General features: G+C 41.6%; 1 protein-coding gene across 1 annotated transcript in view; it reads left to right on the forward strand.

Moving 5' to 3' along the window:
• The first annotated feature begins 1,697 nt into the window (after positions 1-1,697).
• The window catches only part of FDX1 (ferredoxin 1), a 37,151-nt gene continuing 20,014 nt past the window's right edge, over positions 1,698-18,834 (forward strand). Inside the window, exons 1-2 of the mRNA XM_043898783.1 lie at positions 1,698-2,120; positions 10,703-10,827. Coding sequence (XP_043754718.1) covers positions 1,942-2,120; positions 10,703-10,827 — 304 coding nt within the window. The 5' untranslated portion in view covers positions 1,698-1,941. The remainder of the gene's footprint in view (positions 2,121-10,702; positions 10,828-18,834) is intronic.

Here is an 18,834-nt window from a genome sequence, read left to right on the forward strand (position 1 = left end):
TTCACACTTTCAAAACACAGATGGATTTTGACAGGAGTGAAAGATGGGAGAGTGGGAGTTTTAGATAAATACACCAGCAAAACCATGTCCTCAGTAATTCCATATTGCTTTTTAATCTTTGCTTATGAATGTATAAATTCCCTCTGGAATACTGCTGAATCTGCATGTCTGTAATTTTCGGAATCTACCCGTACTGCCCTTTGAAAATCTGGAAAACTTTTTTTTTTCCCATTTTTAATTTTCCTGCACATGATTCATGAATTCTGATGATTACTAATGGAGATTATAGTATTCATTTAATTACAGATACTTACTGAAACCCTGATACGCTCAAGGCCATGGCCCTGGAAGCATGGGGACTACTAAAAGGAACTATGTATACAAACAACTACCCCACAAAGCAGAAATCTGTAAGTGCCTCAGCTGAGCTGAAGCTGGCTTTACAGGAGGGCTGAGAAGTTTCTGGAATGTTTGTTCGTTTCCAGTTCTTCTCCTACAAGTAATTCATCTGACCTTGGAGATTTCACCTTAAAAAAATGATTAACTTTTTATAAACAACCTCCTCTCCCAGGCTACTCTCAGGGTTTGCTGAGAACGGTTCAACTTGAAGGTCTTTATCGGAAGATTGAGGCAATTTAGGAGCTGATAGACTGCGGGTCTCTCTGCCCTCCGGTTCAATACTCACGGTACATTGTCTCCAGAGACGCTTTCCTCAGGCCTACACTTTCTTGTTCTGAATATTCTTTAAAGTATCTTTTATTGTGTTCAGCATATTTGCAAGAGCCACCTGACTTTAACCTTTAAAGAGTAGCCTTAGGCAGGAAGGCTCAGGAAGAGTTATGGCTCTTTGTGACGCACTATCCCATCCTTACCCCATCTTGCGGGTTAATTTGTCTAACCCTCAGGATGGCCCTGAAGGATGGAACATCTTATCCACGTAAAAGTGTTCTGGGGATTCTGATCCTCTAAGAGAGTAATTTATCCAAGGTCTCAAGAGCTCAAAAGTGGTAGACCTTGGATTTGAACATCGCTATTTCTGACCTCAAAGCCCATGCCTTCCCCACAACGTATTAACCACGATGAAGTTTATTTTTAAATTCATCTTCCTGGTTTTGTAAAACTCTTTTAAAAGGCTCTCAGTTCGTCAAAGTTTCCTGTTCAGGCTCATGAATTTCAGCTGCTCAACGAGCATTTATTTGCCACTCAAAGTCTGGGAATATCACTTGCCTTCTCCGGTATCCTCGTTCATTCATTACTGTAATTATTTATAACTTTAGAGTCACAGTTATTCTTCTTTGTATCTGCCTATTACCATGTTGAAATTTCCTACCTGTTGAAATTTTTTAACAACTGTTGTAATTCTCTTTTATTCTATTTTTTGAACTCCAAGATGGCCATCTCCCACTTTTTTTAATAGGCAGGAGAAGGAGGGAGGTGCAGAAAAAAAAAAAAAAGAGAGTGGTATAGTTAACTGGGGATTGTTTTATTGTATCTTTTCGTCAGACGTTCTGCTATCTTTTAAAATTTAATGTTCTCACTTGGGGACCCTAGACACCAACGAAGCACAGCAAGATCAAGACAAAACCTGGTCAGTAGGTAAAACGAGGCGCGGAACCCCGCCCCTAAAGCCAGGGCCAGGGGGCGGGGCGGAGCGCAGCCAGGGGGCGGAGCGGAGCGGAGCGCAGCCAGGGGGGCGGAGCGGAGCGCGGGTAGGGGGCGGGGCTGCGCTCAGGACGCGCGGGCCTTATAGTCCCCCGGAAGGCGCGCGGGGCCCGCGGTGGTGAACACCACAGACCCTCGAGGGGACCACGGCCCTGCGATCCCCCTGTGCCTCTCCTCTCCGCAGACCCGCGCGGCGTCAGCTCGCCCGTACTCGCTGAGCCTAACCCCGCGGCCGCTGCCGTGCGGCCTGCGTCGCCTCCCGTAGTTCCCCGACAGGCTATGGCCGCCCGCCTCCTGCGCGTCGCCTCCGCCGCCCTCGGCGACACGGCCAGCCGGTGGCGGTTTCTCGCGCGACCCCGCGCGGGAGCCGGCGGCCTCCGCGGGAGCCGAGGGCCGGGCCTGGGCGGCGGCGCGGCGGCGACGCGGACGCTGAGCGTATCGGGGCAAGCGCAGAGCAGGTGAGGCGCGCGGGGTGGGGCGCGCGCGGGGTCGCGCCGAGCTCGTGGGTCCTCTGGTGGCGGCGCCTCCGTCGCCTCCAGAGGTTTCCAGTTCTGTCGTCCTCTCTCGGGCGCCGGCGTGCGGGCCACAAGCCCAGCCCCGCTGCCTTCTGGCCCCGGGCTGGTCGTCCCGTGCGGTCGCTTCCTCCGTGTCGTCCGGTTGCCAAGTTGCTTCTCAGGTCCACCGACACTTGGCGGGGGACGGGGGCCTGGGGCCCCCGATTTCCCTGTCCCAGCGCCCCCTGTGCCCTCAGGAAAGCTGGCAGTTTGCTGCTGCTGGTTCTCCGTGCGGTTTGGCGTGGATCTAACCTTTGCCCTGCCGGAGACCGCGGTGAACCTCGCGCCCAGTTTGTGTCGCGGCCACGGCTTTCTTCTGGGCTCTCTTCCTCCTGCCGGGTCTGGAAACGTTCTGTCCCCAAGCCCTTGTCCATTTGGGGTACACCCGCTCGTCCCCAAACTACCCGGTGTGCTCCCTCTGGTGCGTGCTAAGTCGCTTCAGGCGTGTCCGACTCTTTGCGACCCCATGGACTGGTGCCCATCAGGCTCCTCTGTCCGTGGGATTCTCCAGGCAGGAATACTGCAGTGAGATGTCATGCCCTTCTCCACTCTCTCTGGTTGCTGTCGGATAAAAAGTCCCCTGCATTGGACTGGCAAGCCAGGGTTTTAAACTGGGCTTTCACACTTAATATCCAGTTTGTCTAATGCCTGTAACTGGGGGATAAGAGTCGTGTAGGCCTCACAGGACCATTTAAAGAAACCAATAAGAGCATACACATGTAGGGAGTCTGGAGGGCTCAGTAAATCCCACCTGTTAGCCTCAGCCGCCTCCTAGGCCCACAGCATTGAGTTTTGTGTACTAAATGTCGAAACAGATGTGAAAAAAAATTTGCCCAGAATATGTTGCAGTTTTGTGTTCTTGGGTAGATTTGTTTCTCAAAGACACGATCCCCTTTAGATACAATAGAGGTAAAATGTACTCATAATTTCAGAGTATAGCACTGTGGTGGATGGAGCCTTAATATAATGTAGGTCTGAACAGCTCTCTGACCCGCTGTCCTGTAGTAGGAAGCAGGGAAAAACAGCTGGGTTTGTGTTCCTCTCTAGTTTCTTCTTTGTGAAGTTCCTGAGAATAGGGTGTGGGACTTACTCATCTTTTTCCCCTTATTCTGTGAGGTAGTGGGTGCTCACTAAATTTTTGTTGTATGAACTGTGGAGGAGATAATGAAGGCAAGCTGGGGCTATTTGTTACTTCTCAGTCTTTGATGTCCATCTGCCTGGATGCCTTGTTGCCTTGTTTTCTACATTGGTTGCTTTCTTGAAAAATTGTGTATAAATTGGGACTCTTACTGAACACATTTATGTAACTAATATTTAAAGGGACATGAGTGCTTTTGTGAATGGGAATTATCTCCTCCAAGTTACTGTTTGATTTGGTATATCAGGTTGTCATAAAGGGAAGCACATCTGTTTTGTTCCCTCTTAAACCTACTTTCTGCCCCATTGGCAGAGTTTCTGTCGATGGCCTGTGTTTCCTATCACAGACTGGAGCTGCAACTAAATTTTCCAGGCTACCCAGTATGGTCACCAGTAACCACAAGTAGCCATTTAAGATAATTAAAGTTGAATAAAATTGAAGAATCAGTTTCCCAGTTCCACTGGCCACATTTCAAATGCTGGATAACCACACATAGCTTAGTAGCTACTGTCTGGGACATCAGTTATGTACAACTATAGAATATCTTTGTTATTGCTCAAGTTTAATTGGACAGAGCAGTCTAGAGGCTGTAGTTCTGACTTTGAAGTTTAACATTTAAGTAAACTTTCAGTAACTGAGAGTCAAAAAACTCCTTTAACTCCAAAATACTGTGTTGTAGTACTTTACATTTTGTAGTGATTTCGGTTGCAAAGGGCTTTCACGTATATTATTTCACTTGACCCTTAAAATCTCCTGAGGCAGGTAAAGTAGATAAGTGAGGATAAACATTTTATATTAAGTAGCAGGCAAAACTTGGACTAGAACTTACATAGTTTTTGTTTGTTTTTTGAGCACCATTAGAGTTGATAATTGTTTAGCCCATTGGGTCATTTGGAAGAGTTAAGGTGGCTGTGGAAGTGGGGCACTCTAGATGGGGCCCTTTTCTTGGACCAACTGCCCCAGACCACCCCACATAGTGAAAGGGTGAGCATTAGCAGCCATAACTCCCCTGTCTGTTAGAAGTCTGTTAAGGGCTTTGCCACAACAGCCACTGACACCTTAGCTGAGATATCTGCTGTGGTTGAACAGAATAAATGGCAGTGCATGGTGCATAAAGGGTAACAGTTGAAGGAAGTAGTTGTTTGTGGTACTGGTTGATATATTGATGATGATAGAGGATTTAGAGGGATCATAGTTATTTTCTAGTACCTGAAACCTTGATCTTCTGGGGAATAGCTAAAAACTTTTTGCTAGTTCTTAAAATTGGGGAAGAGAAATCTACAAAACCCATCAGTACCAATTGTTAATAATGAATAAAGTTAGTTGAGTAAAGTACACATGTATGATGCTTTTTAGGGAATAAAATGTTTCCACAAACTTTCTCTCCTTTAATTCTCTCAGCAGCTTGGTGAAGTGTCCGTTATTGCCACTTACCCATGGTCACCTAATGAGTACGTTGGAACCAGGGCTGGACTTTATGTCTTCTGACTCTTACATTCCATACTTTCTCAGCTGCACAATTGCTTTTACTCTGTTATTTCTGCTTTCTCTCCCGTCCTTTGGTAACCCTGTTATTACTCTTAATTCTGCAGTTTTTTCTGGGGCTGAACACCTTTAATGGACTCTATCCCTGGGTTGGGAAGACCCCCTGGATGGAGGGCATGGCAAGCCACTCCAGTATTCTTGCCTGGAGAATCTATAGACAGAGGAGTCTGGCGGGCTGCAGTCCATACGGTGGCAAAGAGTTGGACATGAGTGAGGCAACTTAGCACACACGCATGCACACCTTTAATATGTAGCAGCAGTTCAGGCTCCTTAGTAGCAAAAGGACTTCGACTTTAAATAAAAGTTACCAATCAGTGTTTGTTGAGCTCTACTCTGTTAGGAATTTTCCAGATGTTATCAAAACCGTGAGATAAATGATACCCTGATTTTAAAGAAGAGGAATCTATGTCAGAGTTGAAATTCCTTTGCTGTTGCTTCTCTGGTGACTCAGTGGTCAGTGTTGCTTCGCTGGTAACTCAGTGGAGAGAATTCGCCTGCCAATGCAGGAGACATGGGTTGGATCCCTGGGTCAGGAGGATTCCCTGGAGAATATGGGCAGAGGAGCCTGGAGGGCTACAGTCCATGGGCACAACTTAGTGACTAAACAACAATAACAAAGCTTAGCTCTAGGGTGCTCCAGAAGCGCAGCAGTCCCCAAACCTCCAGCCTTCAGTGGTGTGTATAAACTATGGAATTCTTTCTGTTGTACTTATTGTCACTTAGTACCAGGCATTTTTTGATGTCAAATCTCTAGACTTCTGTGGGTTTCAGACACATGTTTCCATCTGGCTTCTGGACCTTTGTTTTTTCTATTATTTTTTTTTTACGTTCAATAAGATAAGTTTTATTTCTGATGATAAAAGTACACAGTTTGGTGAACTAGGAATAAAGATTTTATAGATTTAACAGTTTAATGATTTCAAAGATTTAATAATCACTAGTGTTAGCACATCAATTTTCTGTCTTTAGCTAAGCATATCATAACTTTCCAGGTTTGTTGGAAAGGCAAATCATTCAATGTCATGGTAATCCAAGCCTATGCCCCAACCAGTAACACCGAAGAAGCTGAAGTTGAATGGTTTTATGAAGACCTACAAGACCTTTTAGAACACACACCCCAAAAAGATGTCCTTTTCATTATAGGGGACTGGAATGCAAAAGTAGGAAGTCAAGAAACACCTGGAGTAACAGGCAAATTAGGCCTTAGAGTACAGAATGAAGCAGGGCAAAGGCTAATAGAGTTTTGCCAAGAGAATGCACTGGTCATAGCAAACACCCTCTTCCAACAACACAAGAGAAGATTCTACACATGGACATCACCAGATGGTCAACACCAAAATCAGATTGATTATATTCTTTGCAGCCAAAGATGGAGAAGCTCTATACAGTCAGCAAAAACAAGACCAGGAGCTGACTGTGGCTCAGACCATGAACTCCTTATAGCCAGATTCAGACTTAAATTGAAGAAAGTAGGGAAAACCACTAGACCATTCAGGTATGACCTAAATCAAAACCCTTATGATTATACAGTGGAAGTGAGGAATAGATTTAAGGGACTAGATCTGATAGAGTGCCTGATGAACTATTGATGGAGGTTCGTGACATTGTACAGGAGACAGGGATAAAGACCATGCCCATGGAAAAGAAATGCAAAAAAGCAAAATGGCTGTCTGAGGAGGCCTTACAAATAGCTGTGAAAAGAAGAGAAGCAAAAAGGAAAGATATTCCCATTTGAATGCAGAGTTCCAAAGAATAGCAAGGAGAGAGAAAGCCTTCCTCAGCAATCAATGCAAAGAAATAGAGGAAAATAACAGATTGGGAAAGACTAGAGATCTCTTCAAGAAAATTAGAGATACCAAGGGAATATTTTATGCGAAGATGGGCTTGATAAAGGACAGAACTGGTATGAACCTAACAGAAGCAGAAGATATTAAGAAGAGATGGCAAGAATACACAGAAGAACTGTACAAAAAAGATCTTCACGACCCAGATAATCACGATGGTATGATCACTCACCTAGAGCCAGACGTCCTGGAATGTGAAGTCAAGTGGGCCTTAGAATGCATCACTACAAACAAAACTAGTGGAGGTGATGGAATTCCAGTTGAGCTATTTCAAATCCTGAAAGATGATGCTGGGAAAGTGCTGTACTCAATATGTCAGCAAATTTGGAAAACTCAGCAGTGGCCACAGGATTGGAAAAGGTCAGTTTTCATTCCAACCTCAAAGAAAGGCAATCCCAAAGAATGCTCAAACTACCACACAATTGCACTCATCTCACACGCTAGTAAAGTAATGCTCAAAATTCTCCAAACCAGGCTTCAGCAGTACATGAACCGTGCACTTCCAGATGCTCAAGCTGGTTTTAGAAAGGCAGAGGAACCAGAGATCAAATTGCCAACAGCTGCTGGATTATCGAAAAAGCAAGAGAGTTCCAGAAATACATCTATTTCTGCTTTATTGGCTATGCCAAAGCCTTTGACTGTGTGGATCACAATAAACTGTGGAAAATTCTGAAAGAGATGGGAATACCAGACCACCTGACCTGCCTCTTGAGAAACCTGTATGCAGGTCAGGAAGCAACAGTTAGAACTGGACATGTAACAACAGACTGGTTCCAAATAGGAAAAGGAGTACATCAAGGCTGTATGTTGTCACCCTGCTTGTTTAACTTATAGGCAGAGTATGTCATGAGAAACGCTGGGCTGGAAGAACCACAAGCTGGAATCAAGATTGCCAGGAGAAATATCAATAACCTCAGAAATGCAGATGACACCACCCTTATGGCAGAAAGTGAAGAGGAACTAAAAAGCCTCTTGATGAAAGTGAAAGAGGAGAGTGAAAAAGTTGGCTTAAAGCTCAGCATTCAGAAAACTAAGATCATGGTATCTGGTCCCATCACTGCATGGAAAATAAATGGGGAAACAGTGGAAACAGTGTCAGACTTTATTTTTTGGGGGCTCCAAAATCACTGCAGATGGTGATTGCAGCCATGAAATTAAAAGATGCTTACTCCTTGGAAGGAAAGTATGACCAACCTAGATAGCATATTAAAAAGCAGAGACATTACTTTGCCAACAAAGGTCTGTCTAGTCAAGGTTATGGTTTTTCCAGTGGTCATATATGGATGTGAGAGTTGGACTGGGAAGAAGGCTGAGCTCCAAAGAATTGATGCTTATGAGCTGTGGTGTTGGAGAAGACGCTTGAGAGTCCCTTGGACTGCAAGGAGATCCAACCAGTCCATCCTAAAGGAGATCAGTCCTGGGTGTTCATTGGAAGGACTGATGCTGAAGCTGAAACTCCAGTACTTTGGCCACCTCATGGGAAGAGTTGATTCATTGGAAAAGACCCTAATGCTGGGAGGGATTGGGGGCAGGAGGAGAAGGGAACGACAGAGGGTGAGATGGCTGGATGGCATCACCGACTCAATGGACATGAGTTTGAGTAAACTCCGGGATTTGGTGATGGTCAGGGAGTCCTGGTGTGCTGCGATTCATGGGGTCCCAAGGAGTCGGATACGACTGAGTGACTGAACTGAACTGACTGATCATAACTTTTGATAGAATTGGAAAACATTTATTTGAGGTATAACATAAAATAAACTGATATAAAATTCAGTGATTTTTAGCAAATCTTTAGGGTTCTGCAGCCATTACCATATCTTTGATTTGTCTAGCCATAAACACAATCCAGCACTGGAATAATTTCGTTTCACCAGACAGTTTGACATTTTACAGTCGGTCCCCATGTCCAACCCTAGTCCCAGGCAACCACTGATCTGCTTTCTGTCTTTATAGATTTGCCTTCTCTGGGAAATTTATGTATTGATATATATGTATAAAACTGGGCTTATTTAACTGAGTGTAAATGTTTTCAAGGTTCAAATGTGTTGAAGTATATGTTTTTTCTGTCAGTTCAGTTCAGTCAATCAGTTCAGTTCAGTCAGTCAGTCAGTTCAGTTCAGTCAGTCAGTCGTGTCTGACTCTTTGCGACCCCATGAACTGCAGCACGCCAGGCCTCCCTGTCCATCACCAACTCCCGGAGTCTACCCAAACTCATGTCCATCAAGTCGGTGATACATCCAGCCATCTCATCCTCTGTCGTCCCCTTCTTCTCCTGCCCTCAATCCTTCCCAGCATTAGGGTCTTTCCCAATGAGTCAACTTTTTGCATAAGGTGGCCGAAGTAATGGAGTTTCAGCTTCAGCATCAGTCCTTCCAGTGAACTCCCAGGACTGATCTCCTTTAGGATGGACTGGTTGGATCTCCTTGCAGTCCAAGGGATTCTCAAGAATCTTCTCCAACACCACAGTTCAAAAGCATCAATTCTTCAGCACTCAGCTTTCTTCACTGTCCAACTCTCACATCCATATCAAGCAGGTCTAAACTTGAACTAATTTCCAGTCTTCCCCAACCCAAAACTCCTTCTCCTAAGTTAATCCTCGGTTAACCTGTACTCGCCATTACCCAGGCAAGAAATTTGTGTTACTTCCTCCCTCTCCAGAACCTTTTGATTCTGCCTTCTGAATATCTCTTAAATTAGTATCTCCTACACTGTTGCTTCGTTTATGCCCTTTCATAACCTCCAGCGGGTCTCCCTGCCTCCAGACTATCTTCATTCTTAGTCATTCTTCTTTGAAAAAAATGCCAGTTGCCTAGTTGAAAATTGTGCATGTTTGGGAATACTTGCTTTAAAGCATTTTTTTTTTTTTTTCCCTGTGAAAAGAAGTTGGAGAGTACAGGCCCATTTAAGGGACATTCTCTCTTTCTCAACACAATTCTGATCAATTTTTAACAATCTTTTTTTTCCAGCATTGTGTAATCAGGGAAGACATTATCTGATAAGGCTGCCTTGGTTGTGAAATGAGATGACTGGACCTGGTAATTTGCATGATATTTATAGCTCTGAAATTATACAATTCTAGGTTTACTTATATTAAACAAAGTTTTCTTTGATGAACTATGCCTATTGGGAGTGATGAAAATTACAACTAATTCTTTTAAGTCGAAGTACATCTTTTCAATTATGAAGTAAAAATTAAAATGACCAGTGGTGGGGAGGGTATTATCTAGTTGATAGTATGATTTTCCTTCCCAAAATTTGGACTCATGTTTGAGAGAAGGGTAAGAAATGTAAGCACGTTAGCAGACTGATGACTGACTGATAGATATCCTATAATAATGAAAAATATAAGGAGGGTTATATTTATCTTCCCACAGATTTAAACAGAGAAAACCTTTTTCTAATCCCTTTGGTTTTCGACCAAAACGAAATGTTCAACTACTCAAAGCTATCAAACTGCTGCCTCTTGTTGACTGTATTTGTCAGACACTTGCATAACAATTGCCTTATCAATAGTATGATGATTTGTGTTTAAAGCTCTCCACAGCCCTCATCTAGTTTTTAGGGACACATTCATAGAGATGTTGGTTTTCAGAGGATCTGTGTGAGAGCAAAACAGACTTCATAAGTGATAATGATTGCTAATGATTTCATGTAACTGTGACTGAAGGTGACGACTGGGGAGACATACTTCAGGTGGCCTTGATAATGACGTACTTACTGTTTCCTTTAGGGTGGCGGAACTTCCCATCGGGTTGGTGGGTAGAAAGTTATGCCTCTGATTTCTGGTGTCTCCTTCCCAAATAAACTTTAGAAAGAAAAGAAAATCCTGTAAAGGAGAATATTTGCATGCACACAGACACACACACAACCTAATTATTTCACCTTACGGGTTCTTCAAGCAACTATTTTAAAGTATCTTGAAATTACTGAAAGTAATAAAGGACTGTTTCCTTTTCCAGCTCAGAAGATAAAATAACAGTCCACTTTATAAACCGTGATGGTGAAACATTAACAACCAAAGGAAAAGTTGGTGACTCTCTGCTAGATGTTGTGGTTGAAAATAATCTAGATATTGATGGTTTTGGTGAGTATGGAACATTCCTTAAAATTTATAAGTGAAACTATTAAATAGGTTTTACCTTTGTTTTGTTTTTTATTTCTGAAGAATTTTAACTATAGCATGCTAAGTGAACTATTAAAATTCAGGATGCTTTAGTGTTATATTCTCACTTATGAAGAATAAGAGTGACACCGTGTTTCTGTTCTTTGAACATTTAATTAGCTATATGCCCTAAAGTCTGTTGCCTCATTACCTTGTTGATTATATGTGTGATGCAAAGCTGGGAGTAGTGCGTGGAATTGAAAAATACCAGGGACGCTGTGGGAGAAGGCGAGGGTGGGATGATTTGAGAGAATAGCATTGAAACATATATATTATCTATGTGAAATAGATCACCAGTTCAGGTTCGATGCATGAGACAGGGTGCTCAGGGCTGGTGCACTGGGATGACCATGAGGGATGGGATGGGGAGGGAGATGGGGGGGCGCTCAGGATGGGGGACACATGGCTGATTCATGTGAATGTATGACAAAAACCACCACAATATTGCAAAGTAATTAGCCTCCAATTAAATGAATTAAAAAAGAAAATACCAGATTGAGATACTAAATGTCATATTACAGAGGCTTATGGGATCTTAGTTCCCCAACCAAGGATTGAACCCAGGCTCTTGGCAGTGAAAGTGCCAAGAGTCGTAACCACTGGACTGCCAAGGGAATTCCCAGACTGGTATTTTCTTAATTACATTGAACTTATGCATTCTTTTTAAGTGAGTACTTTTTTATTGAGCTGTAATTGACATATTAGTTTCAGGCATACAACATTGTGGTTTGATACTTGCATGGCAACCCACTCCAGTTTTCTTGCCTGGAGAATCCCATGGACGGGAGCCTGGCCAGCCACAGTCCATGGAATCTCAGAGAGTCGGACACGACTAAAGTGACTTAGCATGCATGCCCTGTACAGTCTGGAATGTCAACTCACTTTCCTTCAAAGGGTAGTTAATCTACTTCTTATTAAGGAAGTGTTTGGTTTAGGAAATTTTCACTCCTAGACTTTTCACCTTACTCCTTTACCACTCACAGAAAGCCCATATCCAGGAAACTGCCGTCTTAGATCTCAGGGGTACACTGTATGTCACTTGCCAGTTTTGCTCGAGCATTCTCTCTAGTCTAGAATGGTAGTTTTTTAAGAGGGTTCCATGAGTGCCACTTGGGAAATTCACATTCTTAGGCCCCACTCTGGACTTCCTGAATCAGAAAGTTTGGGGTAGGGCCCAGAAATGTGTATTGTAACAAGCCTGCCATGTGATTTGATGCATGTGGAAGTTTGAGAACCACTAGTCTGCAGTCAGGTCCAAGGAGCATATCTGACTATTTTTCATTCAAGGCACTGTTCATATTGCACTTTTAAGAACTCTTTTCAGATCAGAATTATTTCTTCCCTTCCATTTTCCCATTTTATATTAAATATACTTCTCTATGTTAATCCTCATTGCAGTTTTCTTTTTTAGAGAGAATGTCCCTTCCCTTTATTAGATTGTGTGCTTTTGGAAGACTTATCAGTCAGGTAACCAGAGTTGGCACTCAGTAATAATTTGCTAAATTTCTGAATCTAATGTCAATTACAGGGATAACTATAATTGGACCTACTACATTCCAGCATATGTTATCTATTATTGTAACAACTCTTAAGAGGCGTTTTTTTTTTTAACTTCCAATTTATAGGTGAAGAAACTAATAAAGTTCAGAGAAACTTAATGTTCCCTGGATCATATGGTAGCAAGTGAGAAGGCCTTAAAAGATTCAGGCCTGAGTCTCTCTAACTCCTGAACCTCGGCTTTTTCCTGTAAGCATTTCTCTCTTAAGAAGTGTCTTTCCTTTGTGAACACTTGTTAGAGAAATTAGGTGATGACATAGTTGCTATAGCTCTAGTTTTAAGGCATTTCTTACTCTAAAGCAGTGGTTCTTGGCTGGGACTAAGTTTCAGAATTCTTTAGAAATCTTAAAGATATGTTGTCATGATAGTGTAGGGAGAGCGGAAGTTGTGCAGATATCCTTTTAAATTCACATGATTCAGATCCATACCATAGATTGACTGATTTATGGAAAAGAACCCATGGATAATTTTTATATATATATATATATTCTGTAAAAATTTGTATATAATTGAGTTCCCTCACGAGTTCATATTCAGCAACACTTAGTTGACTAAGTTTGGTTTCTCTGAATTGTTCTCTCACAAATGAAGAGTAACACACTGCACAGTAATTGAGAATAGACCCTGGAATCAGACAAATGTGATTCATAAACCAACATTGTCACTGACTGTTCATAATACCTGGAGCAAGCTGCTTTATATCTGTATGCCTCAGTTTCCTCTTCTGTAAAATATGATTGTAATAGTTCTAACATCATAGGGTTGTTGAAGATTAAGTGGTATAATGGAAGTGAAGTGCTTAGCACAGTGGCTACGTTGGTAAGAACAGTAGAATTTGTGGCATTTTAACTTGGCCTGCTCTCCTCCTCTCCCCTGTTCAGCAGTAGCCTTAAAAACTGGCAGCCTTGCAGCCACTGGAGGAACAAACTGATTTGACTTCCTCAGAAGCGTTCTCCAGAATTTTGTCACTATTTTGCAGCTTCTCGGAAAAGCTCCATTCCAAGGAGTTGTTTATTTGATTTGCCTCAGAGATTGCTCTGTGAGGAGGCTCTGTCCCTAAGACTTTTGTCTGAAATAATTACCTGCAGTTGTTTAACACTGTGCTGCCTGAGGCTGTGATGCCTCTTGGAGCAAACAGGAGCCTGGCCAGAAAGCCTAAAAGAAAGATCTGGGGAATGCAATGTCTATAGTGGGCTTTGAAATACTTTGGGGATCTGAAGGCCATGCACAAAAGCAGGACTGTGTTTATGTCCAGAAAAGACCTGATAGGGCCTTAGTCTCTCATCTGTGCATCTCTGGCTGACCTTGAGGGTCCCGTGCAGGTGAAGGCCAAGACAGACATGCAGAGTACTTGAATGTTGAAGGTTTGCGTAATCATGAACTGAGCTCCTCAGCAGAGGGCAGAAGCCTTTATTGGGTCAAAGCCCTGAAGGAAACCTCCATATAGTGATCTAGCTGACCACTAAGCTCACTGAACAGAGACATCGCTGATCACATGCTGCTGGGATTACAGGCCTCAGAGTTAGTTTGGGAAAGTCAGTAAAGAAACAAATAGCTGCAAGAACAACCGCCAAAAAGCCAGCCATGGCAACAAACCTAGGGGAGACAGTGGTGATCCTGATTTTCAGGGTTGTCATGTTATATTATTTAAAATGTCTACTTTGCAATAAAAAATTCAAGACTCCCAAGGAACAGGAAAGTATGGCCCATACTCAGGAAGAAAAGCAGTCAATAGAAGCTGTCCCTGAGGAGTCCCAGCTATTAGACTTACCTAGACAAAGACGTTAAATCAGCTGTTACCGAAGTTCAGAGAGCTGAAGGAAAGTATGTCAGGATGTTCTTTGGCCTTTGTACATCAGTATGTGTGGACTTTGTTACCACTGTGTGTGAGGGTACATTAAAGAAGTAAAGAACATTTTTCCTGTCCTTTAGAAAGCTAATCTTTTGTGTTCTGGAAAGGCTAATGTGGAGGCTGTGATCCAGTAAATCTGTTTTTATACATTTCTCCACAGCTTCAATCTCAGCTTTATGGAAAGACGTATATACTAGACTCTTTACTCCAGAGTTATTTGTGAGAGCAAAAGATTTGAAAGAAGCAAATGCCCATAGATAGAAGACTGATATTTAGTCATGCAAGGGGTTACTATATTACTCCATTAAAAAACAACAAGACTGTGAAAGGAGTTTTGAAAACAAATATCAGTAGTTTCCTGCTGGTAGGAGGGAAGCTTTTAATGCTATGGTATATTTAATCCATATCTTTCTTTGAACATTTAGGTGACTTCCGGTTTTCAGCTATTACAAATACCCTTAAGGTGAACATCCCCAAGAATACTTTTCTGTGTTTGTGTTCCGTAATTTCCTTGTGGTAAATTCCTAGGGAAAGAATTACTTAGTAAAATTTGTTTTATTAACTGTTTGCTCTAATTAATTGCCTGTTTTTCTGATGAGGTATTATTTATTTTTAGCCATTAGGAAAGGCTCTTTAAATGTGCTGTTTGACCAAAAAAACTAACAAAATGAAAATTATTTTTAAACGTTTATTTGAAAGGCTCTTAACCTCTGTTTTACATGGAACTACATTTTTCTTAAAATAATGTAAAATACTTTATTTACAGTAGATAATTGTCATGAGTTGCTTTCCATTTCTTTGAAATAAAAGCATATTTTGACCTTAATATTGAAAGCATCTTTAAATTTTTAAGTATTTTTTCTTTCATCATTCATGACTATATATTGCAATAACACTTTTTCACATTGCAGTTTGCAACCATTAGTCATATAATCAGTTTAGTAGCTCTCAGTTACCAGTTAAAGTAATTAAAAAGAAAATATAAAACCACCATTTTTTGTATTATTCCATGAAATGCTTGTTTAACTATTTTACAAAGTGTGTGTATACCAGGTTGTGATGTAAAATGGGACTCATACTGTGAGTCAAAATTTAAAATATATATTTTTTCTTTTTGGAAAACTGTTGGCTGGAATGTTAAGAATGGAGTTTCTGCCTGTGTTTGTTTCCCAGCTCTGTCACTTTGCCACCTTTGTGACCTTCAGTTAGATCTCTAATCTCTTCATACCTTGTCTCCTTAAGGGTAACATAGAAATAATGTTAGTACTTAAGTACTTTGTAAGGTTGCTATAGAGATCAAATGAGTTTATCTAAGCAAGGCTAAATTAATGTTAGCTATTCTTGTTAGCATAGTTATTACTACAGGTTCATTGTTCATTATAACAGATTTTAAAAATACATTAAATGGTAACGTCTCATAGTCTTAACACACAGAGATAAACACTAAAAGAGTCCTTTCATCCCCAGTTTCCTAGAAGTACTGAAAATTTAATGCCAACACAGTCTTTAGTAGTTCAATAAGAATTCTGCATTTGTTTACATGGACATAGAAGAGATACTTTAAAGATCAAGGATCCTAATGTGTCCAGAATTTTGGGCATGTAAATATAAATTTGAGATAAGCTAAACTAGGTTCACAAAAGATAAGAGTTAAGCATAAGTCACTTTCTAGAATAAAAATGGAAGAAATGAAATCAAGAAGTCTGAACTACTGTGATTATAAAGAAGAGAAAACAGCATTGTAAGGGACACCTATGCTTCTCAGGTGGAGCTGTTGGTAAAGAACCCGCCTGCCAATGCAGGAGACATAAGAGGTGCAGGTTCGATCCCTGGGTCAGGAAGATCCCCTAGAGGAGGAAATGGCAACCCATTCCAGTATTTTTCCCTGGAGAATCCCATGGACAGAGGAGCCTGGCAGGATACAGACTGTAGGGTCGCAGAGTCGGACACGACTGAAGCGACTTAACAGGTATGCAGGGCCAACTATTTCATTCATTTCTAAAGCTGAATACAGGAGATGCTTTAAATATTGCCCTTGTTCTAGTCATACTTAATAGGTAAACACTGTACACAGCTGAGGCTGGCCTGGTTCAGAGTGTCTGTACGGTTTCTCTCTGGGTGATCTTATCCCTTCTGTGACATTAAATCCCATCTGGATGACCGTAGACTATGTATTGTTAGCGCACACTGTCCCTCTGAGCCCTGGACTTACAGATTCAACTTCCTACTTATATCTTTTCTTGGAAATTGCACAACTTCCTACTTTATATCTTTTCTTGGAGCCTCTTGATGAAAGTGAAAGAGGAGAGTGAAAAGTTGGTTTAAGACTCAACATTCAGAAAACTAAAATCATGGCATCTGGTCCCATCATCTCATGTCAAATAGATGGGGAAACAATGCAAACAGTGACAGACTATATTCTTGGGCTCCAAAATCAGTGCAGATGGTGACTGCAGCCATGAAATGAAGACACTTGCTCCTTGGAAGAAAAGCTATGACCAACCTAGACAGCATATTAAAAAGCAGAGACATTAGTTTGCCAACAAAGGTCTGTCTTGTCAAAGCTGTGGTTTTTCCAGTAATCATGTATGGATGTGAGAGTTGGACTATAAAGAAAGCTGAGTACCAAAGACTTGATGCTTTTGAATTGTGGTGTTGGAGAAGACTCTTGAGAGTCCCTTGGACTGCAAGGAGATCCAACCGCTCCATCCTAAAGGAAATCAGTCCTGAATATTCATTGGAAGGACTGATGCTGAAGCTGAAACTCCAACACTTTGGCCACCTGATGCGAAGAGCTGACTCACTGGAAAAGACCCTGATGCTGGGAAAGATTGAAGGCAGGATGAGAAGGGGACGACAGATGATGAGATGGTTGAATGGCATCACTGATTCGATGGACATGAGTTTGAGCAAGCTCCGGGAGTTGGTGATGGACAAGGAAGCCTGGCATGCTTCAGTCCATGGGGTTGCAAAGAGTCAGACAAGACTGAGTGACTGAACTGAAAAAAGATGTCATATTTAAATAGATTTTGATTTCCACCGCCCCCCCCCCCCCCCCCGAAAATTACCCTTCCGAGGATCTTGACTATCAGCAATGAGCATCTCTCAGGTGCTCAAACCTGAAACTGGAGAGCATCTTTTATTCTTCCTTCTTCTGCATCCTCTCCCTTCAGGCCATCAGCAGTTCCTATCAGATGTGCTCTCTGTTTGTCTCGAGTGGGTCCTGTTCTCACCATTTCTGCAGTCACTGCCTGGGGCTGCCAGCTATGTGTTCCAGGAGCTGCACTTCTCTACTTCTGCTTTTGAACCCAGCAGCTGGGGTCATTCATCATAATGCAGATAAGACAGGTCCTCTAATTAGAAACCATGAATAAATTCCCATTTCCTTTAGGATAAAATCTACATTCCTTATGCTAGCCTCGGCATTACCTGGCTCCATCTGCCTTTCCTCCTCTCTCCCACTTCTCATTGTTCTTTCTGTCACTTTGGCCACACTGGCCATTTATCAAGAGCTGAACTCACCTAAAATTTCTAGCTTTATATATATATATATATATAAAAGTGTATATATACTTTACACTTTTTTCTGCCCGGGACTCCTTTCCTCTCCTTCCTGAAAAATCCTTTATGTGTTGCTTTTCATCTTTCTGGTCTCAGTTTATGTTACTTTCTTAGAGCGACTTTGCCCAACCACCCAGTCCAAAATAGGAGTTCTTTTATTACCCTGAATCTGTTTTTCTCCATCACAGCATCCTGTTCATTTCTTTCATCACATCACAGTCTATTTATGTATTTGTTTATTTCTGCCTCTTTCTCCCTGGGGACTGTGAAGAAGGATAAAGTGATTCTTGTTTTCATATATGAAGTGAAGTAATGAGTGGTTCAGTTAGTAAAATAATTTTTGGAAGCAATAAATTTATAAACATTCCTATTTCCAACTTTTATGTTAATGTAGATTTTTTTGGATGATCTTTTAAGTTTTCAGTATTATGGTATTCTGTCACTAGGGGGCAGTTACACCTTTCTGATCAAATGTACCTCATTTATTATCTCAGACTATTTTTATTTTCTTACTATGTATTTCCTTTGTGTGACTGTTTCGAGGGAAATTATTCAAATTGTGTGGTCCTGATAATGATCATATAAATATTTATTCATGTCATGTTAATTGATTCTTTCTGGCTCTGAAATCAAGCTTTACTTTAGAAAATTAGGTTTTAATATTTATATATCATTTCATATTTTTAGGATATAATATTCCAACATAGCTATCCTCTGGAGTTTTGTTTGAGAAAGGGGTTAGCAACCTTTCTTGTCAGCATCATTATAGAGCTCCAGTTTTTCTTAGTATAATATAAGCTACACACACACACATACACACACACACAGACCCATGAAACAATCTATTCCTGGTGGAAAACTCTTAAGTTACATGAAAGGAGCCATAGTCTGCAGATAGCTAACTTACTCTGGGAATTAGTTTTTTATGACAGGAATTTTAATCTTTAGTATTAGTCTTG

The sequence above is a fragment of the Cervus elaphus genome, chromosome 1, assembly GCF_910594005.1.
Source record: "Cervus elaphus chromosome 1, mCerEla1.1, whole genome shotgun sequence".
In the NCBI taxonomy this organism is placed as follows: domain Eukaryota; kingdom Metazoa; phylum Chordata; class Mammalia; order Artiodactyla; family Cervidae; genus Cervus; species Cervus elaphus.